The 13432-nt window shown below is 41.6% G+C and overlaps 1 protein-coding gene across 2 annotated transcripts; it reads right to left on the reverse strand.

The window, feature by feature from the left end:
* Positions 1–1401: 1401 nt before the first annotated feature.
* On the reverse strand, positions 1402–12671 carry cpa5 (carboxypeptidase A5). 2 transcript variants are annotated; one of them, XM_079501084.1, is made up of 13 exons: positions 12544–12671; positions 12338–12418; positions 11001–11059; positions 9049–9130; positions 8059–8193; positions 7124–7228; positions 6625–6726; positions 6066–6167; positions 5402–5512; positions 4357–4447; positions 3537–3736; positions 2428–2512; positions 1402–1712 (listed from the first exon to the last, which is right to left on the reverse strand). In XM_079501084.1, exons 2-13 carry the CDS (start codon positions 12338–12340, stop codon positions 1525–1527), a joined length of 1263 nt encoding a protein of 420 aa, XP_079357210.1. In that variant the 5' UTR covers positions 12341–12418; positions 12544–12671; the 3' UTR covers positions 1402–1524. The 2 variants fall into 2 exon arrangements, with proteins under 2 accessions (XP_079357210.1, XP_079357209.1); XM_079501083.1 differs by lacking the exons at positions 12338–12418; positions 12544–12671 and having other exon boundaries at positions 11001–11123.
* Between the last annotated feature and the right edge of the window lie 761 nt (positions 12672–13432).

The raw sequence follows: 13432 nt of genomic DNA on the forward strand, positions 1-13432 counted from the left end.
TGAACAGAACGCCATCGGGTCATTTATGTTGGAACATTTATCTTCTTTCAATCTATTGTAAGTAATAGTAGCTAGATACGTTTCTGTTCTTACTCTTAGTGACCAATATAGAAAATAAATACTTTTATTTTCCTAATTCTGAAATTGCTGCCTAAAACAATGTATAAAACCTCTTATCAGAGATCTTAAGTCTTATAGTAAGGGAATTTTATCAGGTATTTGACCAATCTGGGAACTAAATCGTTACCAAGAAATGTCTTCACCAATGTGTTTCTAAAGGTGTCTAATAACATGTACTAAAAGTTTGAAATTCAACTCCCGTGGGAAATTTGAGATATTAGCATAATATGTGACCATACCCATAACATCCTATATAAGGCAAAAAAGTCCAAATTTCATCATTCTTTAAGTAGCATGTGACATATGGAACTAGGGTGATTTCATGATTCTGAATCCATTCCAAGCATTAGTTCTGCACAAAAAACACTCCTTGGGCTAAATTAGGCGATATCCACTTGACCAAATGTGCTGACCTCATCACGTTTGTGTGGCCGTTTTCCTCCCAAGGAGTGTTTTTTGTGCAAAACTAATGCTTGGAATGGATTCAGAATCATGAAATCACCCTAGTTCCATATGTCACATGCTACTTAAAGAATGATGAAATTTGGACTTTTTTGCCTTTATATAGGATGTTATGGGTATGGTCACATATTATGCTAATATCTCAAATTTCCCACGGGAGTTGAATTTCAAACTTTTAGTACATGTTATTAGACACCTTTAGAAACACATTGGTGAAGAAATTTCTTGGTAACGATTTAGTTCCCAGATTTTCATAGATTTCTCTTACTATTATGAGACATACTGTACATTTTACTGAACACACGGTTGTGAAAATACTGAAGGCAGAGAAATGCATGATAGTGAACAATAATTATGGGCGGGAACCCATTTTGGTGTTTTAAACATTATGTCATACTTTAGCTATTGGACAAATACCAGAACTACAAGCTCATAGCGCAGCACCGAGTGCCACACTACGATTTTTTTTCCCGATTTTTTTTGTGAAAATGTAGCACAAATCTTTGAATATATATTCTTTCAGAACGTTTTTAACTCAAATCTTTGCTCCTGGGGGGGGGGGGGGGGGGGGGGCGGGGTCCCTGGCTGGAATGGGAGTCCGCAGGGTTCCTTGACATGGAAAGGTTGAGCACCACTGACATAAAAACATGGGTTTTTCAGAAAAGGAATTCAAAGCCACTTTTTTTAGAATCAGCCTCAGGTCTAAATGTGTTGAGAATGTAATGTGTGCATGATCCTAATCTTGTATTGCATGCCATCTAACAATCCAGTTCATATACAGAGGTTTATAATAATACCATTTATTGACAAAGACGATGTTTATTAAATAGCCAATTATCTTCCACTGATGACATTTCAGAGGCTAAAGCCTGATTTACACTGTCGTGCGGCGAGGTATGAATCGGGCTTAAAAAGATGTCATTGTTAGAGTCCTCCTCACGTCTAGTAGGTATTGTTGTTGGTGTGCTCCATGATGGCCATCATAGCGAGCCAAGTCTCCGTGGCGGTGGGGAGAATCTGATTGGCTGGCAGGATGAATCCGTAGCGGCCAGTGTCCCTGAGCTCAAAGGTGTAGGAGTACTTGATGCCCTGGTTGTAGGTCCAGTCGATGGTTCCTCCGCTGGCTTGGTCTGAAGTGAGACAAACAATGATGTTATTTTGTTGTATCCAACTGGTACAATAGGCCACAGTGTTGCGAAGGCTTTCACTTAGAGTTCCATGTATGGGATAACCCTAGTCCCATATATGGAGACAACAGCGATATCCAGCGCTGACATCAGATTAATGTAGAAACTCCAAAGATGGATATACACTGTGGTGACATCATCGTAACACTAGACTTGCACAGCATAAAAGGCGGCTCCCATGGCTTCTAAACCTGATTCCAGGCAACGCACGCGGTATCTCCAACAGGTCAACATATACGATTCAAGGTATCTGGCTTTACAACCCATATACCTTGAATGGCTTGTATTACCTTGGGTACAAGTCTTCTAGATGAGACAGAATAACTGGCTAATGGCTAAGCAACTCATAGAGCATTGAAGTAGAGGTTTCCACATCCCGGTTAAGTTCGTATCGAACACCACTGTAGCGGGTCCTAACGAAATAATCAGCACTGGTTCGAGCTATTTTACACACAGCTTATTATGCCCTCTGAGCCGGCCTGACCTCGAAATTAAAAAAAAATCTTCTAAATCTTTTCCGAAATAAATATTTTCACGATTTTTCAAAAATAGCAGACCTACAAGCTCGTAGCGCGCCATTCTTATAATTGTCTATAAGAATGTTATCCATAATGTTCTACGATTCCATCACATACAATATGCTTATTATTGTACTTACAGATAGTGTTGATGATGCTTCCATATCTGTAGCGAGTGCCATACAGGGAAGCCAGGTCAGTAATGGCCTTCTTGGCCAGTTCGTGCTGTGGGCAGAAACATACGATATACAACATTACGATATACTCTACCATAGACAGTCTGAATTTTCATCCTAAACTTCACTTAGCCTATTATGTTACAAAATGGTTTGTAGGCTATATTATGTATAAGTCAGCTCTGTTCACTCAATGACCCATATATTCTTAACATTATGGACCACTGCTGCACTGTAGTTATCAAGTCACTCATTATTTTTTAAATATTTTTTATCCCACGATTTTGTAACCCATTTTTCACCCCTGTGTCAATTATCTAATGTGATCCTGGGCTCTACACACCCTCCGCCAACCTAGTCCCCATATATGGGAGACATGGGGAGAGCAACGGACTTGAACTCATGCTTCCTTCATGCCTGAGTGTCCAAGTTGCTCCTTTACACCTGACAGGGAGGAGTTTCCCTGGTTGGACGTAGCGCGTGGAAGGAACACGTTATTTCCGACCAGTTCCTTTCCCCTCCATCAGGCGCCCCGGCTGGCCAGGGGGAGGCAGTTTAGAGACCAGGATTACTGCATGTTTTTGTGAGGGTACCTACCCTAGGGGACACTCATGATGAGCGTTAACTAAAATCCTAAAATGGAGTAAAAATCTAGATAAGCAAAGGCAAAATAAAAGATTCTCAGCTTGCGAGCACTTTGGCTCATTCTCTATACACACTGTTAATGTATTTCTGTCTGAGCGTGTAGAAATAGACCCTCACGTGTCCATATTTCTACAAGTGTAGGAATTCGTATACACTCGTACACATGCAAAGTTAAACTAACTGCAGCCTGAATGTGTATAGAGGCAGTGGTGGCCGAACGGTTTGCGGAGCGGTCTTGATACCGAAAGGTCGCCAGTTCGAATCCCCGGACCGGCACGTTAAAATTACCACCGCTGAAGTGCCCTTGAGCAAGGCATTGAACCCCTACCATGAAATGTTCTATGAGCAGGGTGTGGCTGTAAACAAGCATCTCGAGCTTAGTCCACTTCCCTGGGTAAACAAAGAACTTTGCTTTGCTATCAACGCACCAGCTCGGGCTGGTCCTTGGCGGGGGTCGTGGTGTATCCGTAGGGGTACAGCAGCATCTGGGAGTAGGCGTGGATGGACACGAAGGCCTTGATGTTGCCGTGGGACGTCACAAAGTCCACGATGGCCTTGACCTCAGACTCGGAGTGAGCGCGGGGTCCGCGGTAGACCTCAGAGCAGGGGTTGCCACTGGCGCCAGCGCCTATAGGAAGGAAGGAACGTGTTCAAACTTATATGAGGGAGCAAATCGATTTTGCGAGGGGGGGGGGGGATGTCTAGGTTCATGTGCATGCATATCAAAAAAATATATGAATGAATATTTAAAGAAGTGTGTTTGATTGCATTCACTGTATGTCCTATATTTATTATGTTTTTATTTAAAATTGTGTCATTTTATATATTTTTTGATTAACCAATTAAAGGAGCATTCAGTGATTTGGGTGATTTGGAAAAAACCCCGGTCCACCCGGTAACAAGATGTGCACATGTACACGCTCTACAGTGGGGGAAGTACAACAGACCAACAGCACATGCACCAATGCCCGCCCCACTCGATCATGATTGGAGGAAGGCCCCTCTCATCCTGATTGGATGAAGGCTTTGCCACCCAAAGCCCAAACCGAAACTAGGGTTTTTTGACCCCATGGGCTCACTGGGGACAGGGAGGAACTCCTTATATGGTCAGCACACTTTATAGTAGTGAGGATTATCAAAAAAAATAAGAAAAAATAAGTGATATTTGAATAAGTGAAATCACTGAATATACCTTTAATGTGTGTGTATAATAATCTCAACACTAATATGAATGTATATTTACAGTACCTCCAAAGCCAGCATCCCAGTTCCTGTTGGGATCGACTCCCATACAAGAACTGCCACTGTTGGGTTTCCTGGTCTTACGCCACATACGGTTCTGTGAAAAAGATCAATAACTATTGGGTTATTAGAGTTTATTGCTTTGGATTTAGTGAGCCATAGCTATCTGAGCCTCATCAAAACGTATTGAACTATTTATTGTGTTGTGAAAATCAACCCATTTGCTTTGATTGATTGATTGATTGATTGATTGATTGATTGATTGATTGATTGAAATATTTATTAACAGTTTGCAGAATTACAGTACATTTCAAGCACAAACTCAATACAAAGACTGTTAACTGTGAGTGGACGACCCAATTAAGCATTACACTTGTTTACAAGAGGGTCCACCATGTTCAATTCATCAAAACATTTAGAGACGTACAAATAGACACTTCTATATAGTCAAAGAACAGAACAGGAATTCATCATAGAGAGACTATGGCTGTACTAGGCTATCTGTGTCACTATAAAATATTAGTATTTATATAAACCAGTGATTCTCAAACTTTTTTTAATTTCAAGGACATCCATAACTCTGAGAAGTACACACTTGTAAGGGCCATTAAAAAACACGCTACTGTAAGTATAAATAATGAATTCCCCAAATGACACCTATCAATTTTCGGGGGGAAATATATAGTAATAATAATAGTATCAATAATCATTTAAATTTAGGAAGATCATTATTAATCATCTTAGTTGCTGCGAGAGTGAGGTCAAGCCAACACCAACTCGGGATTCCTGGATCGCTGCCCTCCACAATTTCCTATCCAACATCAGGTTCTTGAGCTCTGCAGTGTTGTCAGCCAAGCTGTCACGCCACAGCACGTCTACATAGGTGGTACGCTTCTTAATTATTCTTAATTAATCATCTATTTAGCCTATAGCATGGAGAATCAAATCCCATGTTGTTGAGTAGACCTACTTGTCTCTTTCTATTGGAGGTCAGGATGCGTACGTTGAAACAAAACATATCTATTCTATATGGATTTTACGAGGGACTCGCCTTGGTGTGGGTGTAGGCGAAACCATCAGGGTTGGTCACAATTTCCAGGAAGATGTCCATCTTGTTCAGGATGGCAGTCAGGGCAGCGTCACGTCCATAGTCCGTCGTAATCTACAGCAGCCAGTGAAAGAGAAAAGTCATTCAGTTAACCAATTTTGAGCGGGAACCCCTTTTGGTGGTTACATACATTATGTTATAATTTAGCTATTGAAAAATGGCAGATCTACAAGCTCATAGCACGCCACCGAGTGGCGCACAACGAGCTTGTAGGTCTGCTATTTTTGAAAAATCGAAGAACCACTGACATAGAAACATAGCTTTTTCAGAAAACTGTCAGGATGTAAAAGACATTTTTAGAATCTGATCTCAGGTCAAAATGGGTTAAAACCCATTGATTAGCTGTCATGTGTCACAGTCAAATAGTTACTATATTGTTAGATTCTAACAATAAAGTCAAATTTCTAACAGTTAGAAATGTCCTTATACTGCCCCCATCTGGCTAATTGAGGCACTGACATGCATCATTGTGTCTAAGCATGTTACATCTTACAACAGAGGAAGATGAGTAATACTTTGAAAACACTACATCATGGTTTAATCTCTAAAGGGTTGGATGCTAATACAAAAATAATACGAAAGAAAGTATGTTTATCTATCTAAGCACCTTCTTGGCAAACCAGGTACCGGTGGCCTGAGTAACCCATTCCCTGGAGTGGATACCGGTGTCGATCCAGATGGCGGGACGATTGGTTCCACCAGTGCTGAACTATGAAAGAGAAAGTTGTACATGAGCAGAGATTATTTTTTACAACGACGGAAGCGGGTTAATTATTATATTTATACATTGGCATTGACAATGCAGGACTTGTAATACCAACTATCCCAATACTATTACCAATTGTGAAGTAAGGATTGGCATCATGTTTTTCACATGGTGTTAAAAACCCATTTTGGGGCGGGAACCCCTTTTGGTGTTAGCATTATGTTATGATTTAGCTATTGAAAAATAGCAGATCTACAAGCTCATAGCGCGCCACCGAGTGGCGCGCTATGAGCTTGTAGGTCTGCTATTTTTGAAAAATCGAAGAACGACTGACATATAAACATAGCTTTTTCAGAAAACTGTCAGGATGTAGAAGACATTTTTAGAATCTGATCTCAGGTCAAAATGGGTTCAATTCTATATCTGTTCAAAATGCATCTGTTGCGGGCTGTCTGTATACCTTGAGCACATTGATGGGACGTCCTTCGTAGCTCTGGCCAATCACAATCTTGCTGACGAGGCTGGGGTTCTCAGCCACCAGCATATCCTGGAACCTGTAGATCTGAAGAAATAAGGACAAGGCTACTGGTTCTATACAGTCAACTCAGACTTGAAGCTCCAACAAACATTGCACCCCTTTGTTACAGATATCCACCATTCTCACATTGTTGTGGCCTCATTTAGTAGTTCTCATGTAGCCTACTGTACAATACTTGTCTTCATCACTGATTCAGATTAGGGTTAGGTGTTATACGTTAGTACCTTATATTAAATGTGTTTTGATAGAGTCAACTATAATGTTGCAGAAAATGTAATTAACTGGCATTTTTCTCTGGTTCTGTGTGTGTGTTCTGTGTGTGTGTGTGTGCGTGCGTGCGTGCGTGCGTGCGTGCGTGCGTGCGTGCGTGCGTGCGTGCGTGCGTGCGTGCGTGCGTGCGTGCGTGCGTTTTGGTACTAACTTCGCTGATGGTGTGGTAATTCTTATAGTCAAAACCATCAGTACTCCTGGGCTGGGCAAAGCGAGCAGCAGACGCCATCTGGGATTTCTCCTCGTCCAACATGGCCTGCAGGCAAAGGGCAGGAGGTCAAAATGTAATGATAAAGCTTTATGTATTGGGATAATATTTTCCAATATTACATGACCTTTGGCCAGTGACAGTGCACTAATACTGGAGACCTACAGTGAGTGGAGTCTCTCATACGTGTCTTGTCCATGCCTGGCATCAAATCATATACCAGAGCCTTCTCCTGTACCTCCCCAGTATGCTGTCTCCCTGTCAGATTCTCTGCTAATGCATCTCACTCAAATATATTGCAACGTGAGTTTTTGAATAGCAGTTCATTATCATAGAACCTAAACTTAAAATAAAAATAAATAATTTTGGAAGGGTGGTTCCATGTTCCTCCAGTCTTCACAACTGCCATGTGTGACTTGTTGAAGTGTCCTTGAACAGGCTAGGATTCTCTCTAGTCTACACTGTAACTCTATTAAATATATAAACTATAAACTGTTCCCTCTTTGTAATCTGATTTGGATAAAAAAAAAGCTTTTATATCTACTCAAAAAGCAATTTTGCTACTACTACTCATCATCAATCTATAAATTGTTACTGTTAGTTTTAGTTTTTTTCATTAACCCATTCTGGTTGGTGTTGGTGAAAAATACTAGATCTACAAGCTCATAGCACGCCACCGAGTGGAGCGCTACAAGCTTGTAGGTCTGCTATTTTTTTTAAATCGTGAAAATGTGGCACAAATCTTTGAATATAATATTCTTTCAGAAGACTTTTTATTCATTTCGACGTCAGGCCTTAAAGTAAAGTTCATTACTGCTTTTCCATAACCCTCCCATGAAAATGTGTCTCTTCTTTGAGAAGCCACTTGTTATTATTACCTGCAGGTCGCGGATCATGATGGAGTACTGGATGTTCTCATTCTCCAGGAAGGCCTTGACAGCCTGCAGGCTGTGGAAAGGCACTCTCACATCAACGGGGGTGGCTACATCTGTGGCGTCCCTCCAGAAGTCCAGCTGAGAGGAAAGACACACATTATCCATTAACAGGTTGATCTGAACAGTGTAACCGTAGGTTAGACCAGGGGTTCTCAACGTTTTTGGCCGGGGACCCCCGGAAATGCTTTGGCAACGTCTCGGGACCCCCACCCCGCCCCCTCCCGACCCCCAATATAAAATGACTGCTACAATAACCTTAAACCATTTTGGGCGGGAACCCCTTTTGGTGTTTTAAGCATTGTTATAATTTAGCTATTGAAAAATAGCAGATCTACAAGCTCATAGCGCGCCACCGAGTGGCGCGCTACGAGCTTGTAGGTCTGCTATTTTTGAAAAATCGTGAAAATAAAATTTAAAAAAATATATTATTATTATTTTTTGAAAATAATTTGGGGACCCCCTAAAATAATTTGGCGACCCCCCGAGGGGTCGCGACCCACGGGTTGAGAACCCCTGGGTTAGACTCTAGTGACATGATCAAGGACTTTTGTGAAATGTCCAGGTTATACATAATCATTATAATATAAATATGTGGGTATAATAGGATGAGTTGGAGGGTTTGTATCTCTAATATCTGCCGGGAACGCCTCGGGATCCCCCAGAATGAAGTTACTAATGTTGCTCTGGAGAGGGAAGTCTGGAGCTCTCTGGTAGAGCTGTTGCCCCTGCGACCCGACTACGGATAAGCGGTTGAAGATGCATAGATGCATTTCTTTTTATTCATTTCATGAAATATCAATTTCTTTGCCATGCTTTTTCTTCTTCTTCTTCTTCTTCTTATTATTATTATTATTATTTTACTTATTGCCTATAACGACAGGCCCAAAATAGGGACACGTAGGGTTAATGTGGTAATGAAGACTCCTGGCCCACCTGCAAGTGTTCCATGTTCTCCAGGCTGCGGATCAGATGGAGCTGGACCTCATTCTTGGCGGTGACGCGGAGCACCTGGTGCCTGTGGGGAACACAACAGTAACACAGTCACTGCTCTTCGTCCAGTGTCTGAGGTTCGAACCACAAGAGGAGGAAGAGCTTGACAGTTGTCATGCGGTTCAATGACTCACGACTGAGGCCAGATTCTACAAAATGTCTTCTAAATCCTGACAGTTTTCTGAAAAACCTATGTTTCTATGTCAGTGGTTCTCCAACTATTTCATATCAAAGACCCCGACACTATGTGTAATTGGCCGCCGACCCCCATATGTCAAAGTATGTTGTTCCAGGGACCCCCCAGAAGCAAATATTTGAGTTAAAAACGTTCGCTGGGAAAGAATATATCAAAGGTTTGTACACATTTGTAGCAAGCTCATAGGGCGGCACCGAGTGCCGAGATATGACTAAGTAACTAAGTATAAGTATAAGTAAGTAAGTACTGTATATAGACAGGAAGTGGGGCGAGAGAGATGGGGAGTAGCAGGCAGCAAAGTCCGTCGGGATCGGGAGTCGAACCCCATGACACACTGTCTATCAGGCTACATTGCAGCCTAGGGGCTCCATTTTCGTCACCGCTAAACCCCTTATCCCTAAACTTCTTTGCCTTTTTTAACTATTTTGCAAAACATTTTTGAATAGTTAAAATGGCCAGTCTACAAGCTCACAACGTGTCAATGTAGATTGGCTAGTTGAACTATTCAAAAATATTTTTCAAAATAGTTAAAAAAGGCAAAGAAGTTTAGGGATAAGGGCTTTAGCGGTGACGAAAATGGAGCCCTTAGGTGCCCGGACCGCAAGACCAGCATTCCAGGCCTGCGTGTTTGGCCTTTTTGAATCTATTAAATTGATGTGGGCCAGATGTCTAATTGAAGAACTGGAACTTAGGACAGACTGCCTCATATAAAAAAACAACTGTGTATTGGATATTGGCTGTGTTTAAAAAGAATACAAAGATTTGCGGTGATATAACTGCATACTGACAGAACTACGTGTGTAATCAAACGTAACGTTACAGGTGCAGAATAGAAATGCAGTCATACTCCTCTTTATTTCGAACTGAGATAAACAAGAATATTAAAAAAAGCGGAGATCCGAGCACACTTAATAGTTAAAAAGGGGGAAAACTTTTATTGAATAAAGTTTTCCTCCTTTTTTACTATAGGCCTGATGATGACGTCGAAATAAATAAATAAGTCTTCTGAAAGAATATATATTCAAATATTTGTGCCACATTTTCACGATTTTTCTAAAATAGCAGACCTACAAGCTCGTAGCGCGCCACTCGGTGGCGCGCTACGAGCTTGTAGATCTGCTATTTTTCAATAGCTAAAGTATAACATAATGCTTAGTTAAAACACCAAAACGGGTTCCCGTCCAGAATGGGTAAGTGTGCCCGGATCTCCGCTATTTTCTATAGATGTGTTATCCCGATTGATCCCAGGAGCACCTTTTTACTATTTTTACATTTTGTATACCTGCACACCTCCTGAGCACCTGGTTGCTTCCTTGCCTCTGAGATAAACAAGAGCTCAGTTCGAGTTATTTCATTGTTCAAGGTCTCTTCGGAGAGAAACGGCGTATTGTTTAAGCCAGGAATGTGAAAAAACACTTTTTTAAAGGAAGACACATTTTCATCCAAAAGAGTAAAATAGGAAAGTTGACAGTGAAAACTGAGAATTCTGAGAATTCAAAGAATTCAAATTCAAATCTACTTTGCCCAGGTGCACTATTAGGAGTTCAGTTCCACACAGTGCCCAGTGCCCGCTTCCCTGTCCTATAGATCTCACTCTAGTTTCTGAAAAATCTGTATCCATGGGGAAAATACATTGATTGATATACACTGAAACTATACATTTATCCAAATACAGTATATGAGACATTAGTCCACTTACCCCTCAAAAGTGTCCTCGCCGAGAACGGCTACAAACAGCGCGGTCAGTACAAGCAGCCCCTTCATCGTGAACAACAAAGCACAAGCAGAAAACATGGGGCAACTGCTATCTTTTATACCTGACCTGGCCTGCATGGATCACATGTCCGGCCACAGCCTTGCTTAAGGTGATGCGTGCAATCGCATTGCTCCAGCTGCTCTCGTTCACACGCCATGGCTTCGAGATAGCAAATGAGACATTTGTTCCAATTTTTAACTAGTCTATAACATTGTGAATAACAATTCGTAGAAAGTCTCTCTATTCATGATTTAGCTTACATTGAGCCTTTTCTGCCCCGAGGTTGAAGAGTGAAGATTTGCATTTTGTACAACTGATCTTCTTCACACTTTTGCTCAAGATATGAACAGATTGAGAAAGAGGAAGCAAGAGAGAGAGAGAGAGAGAGAGAGAGAGAGAGAGAGAGAGAGAGAGAGAGAGAGAGAGAGAGAGAGAGAGAGAGATTTTACTAAAGTTTACTAAAGTAATGTCTGCTTCTTCCTTAATGGACAAGTTGCAAATAGTACTGTGGTAGAATATTACAATGATTGGGGCTTGTTTACATTGTGGTCCTATGTGTATTCAATTCATCAAGGTATTTAAAAGACATACAATAATATACAATAATAATAAACAAGACACAACAACAACACTAGTAGCAATAATGTAATAGCAATAGCAAGGGGTAGTAGCAATAATAGGGGCGTCAGTGGCGAGTGGACGGTACTTAGATACTCTAAGGGACGGTAGAACAGCCGTATGAGTTAGATCCCGCACTCCCCAAGAGTTAGTGTAGAAGTGTCCTTGAGCAAGACAATGAACCCGGTGTGCACGTTGGTGCCTTGCATGGTTCCCTCCGCCATCAAATGGGTGAATGTAATGCACAATCTATGTAAAGCGCCTTGGATAAAGGCGCTATATAAATGCACCATTTACCAATAAACAAATATGTACAGTTTGGGGGGGGGGGGGATTCTGGTGTTAGGTTAAGACTTTTTTAGGACCAGTTACAAATTTCAGACAGGTGCTCTGTTAATGGGGTGGCTCAGGGGTAGAGTGGCTGGATGGTAACCGCAAGGTTGCCAGTTCGAACCCGGGCTCCCCCAGAGTTAGTGTCAAAGTGTCCTTGAGCAAGACACTGAATCCCTAATTGCTCCTGATGTGCTGGTTGGTGCCTTGCATGGTTTCCGCAGCCATCGATGTATGAATGTGTGTATGAATGTGTGTGTGAATGGGTGAATGTAATGCACAATCGATGTAAAGTGCCTTGGATAAAGGCGCTATATAAATGCACCATGTACCATTTAATGGCGGTTTTGAAGGAGGGTAAGGAGTCACACTTTTGTTGGTATGTTATGCAATGCAGCAGATAACATGACTGGCTGCACAGGAAAAGCAAAGAGACAGGTTGAAATTTTCCACCACTCCTGAACGATTATTGATTTACAGACACTGGTCCTAGAGACATGAATCGTGGTAGTGTTGATTCGAGTGTTGTGTTAATTACCTTGTCATTTTAGCTGTGTCTAATCAGGTTCATGGGTGATTTCCACTTAAGTTGCACGCCAGTGTCGTGCTCCAAAAATAGCCAACATACAGTACTCACGTGTCACAGTGTGTTGTGTGAGCTTGTAGATATGCTATGTTCATTGAGCAACCCTAGCGCATACTGTAAGTCCCTATAAGGAAAACCAGCAGTACTAGCTGGGGCCACTCTGGAGTCTGGAGTCAGGACCAGAAAGAGACAAAGAAAGACATGAATGAATGATGGTTGAACCCTGAAGCCAACCCTGCAGAAGTCTCTATGCTGCTGCGTGCAGTACTTAACATCAGCAAGAGTACACATGTTACCAACACGAATCTGTATGATTCTTGTTGGTAACCAAGGGTGAGTCAGCAAATAGCAGCCAGGAGAATGAGACTAGCAGGACACTGCCAAAGACACCAGGCACTGCCAGCCAGCAAACTAATGCTGTGGGAACCACCAACGTGCTGGCCAGATGTATGGAGAAGAAGGAAGCGACGATGGATGGCTCGTCTGAGGACGACCTAGAGAGAGAAGAGAGATGGTTGTACTTTAACTGTCAAGGGACCCTTAATTGAGCAATGCACTTGATCGTCCATATGGGGTTGACAAGACAACAGGAAGTGTGGTATTTATATATGAAATACAATCAACTGTAATTGAAGACAGGTGTCAACTGTTATCATCTTCCACAGTATCGAAAAGACTATTTGTGGTACCAAGACAGGATAAAAAATCATGTGAGCATAAATAAGTAAAATATGAATACATCACAATGAGCTATCATACTAAATATGGGGCAATAAAGTGAACAAAATGAATGAAACCGTGTCAGAACATCTGACAAGTATATCTCTCGACCATTCTGTGT

This window comes from Electrona antarctica, assembly GCF_951216825.1.
Source record: "Electrona antarctica genome assembly, chromosome: 5".
Classification (NCBI taxonomy): Eukaryota; Metazoa; Chordata; class Actinopteri; order Myctophiformes; family Myctophidae; genus Electrona; species Electrona antarctica.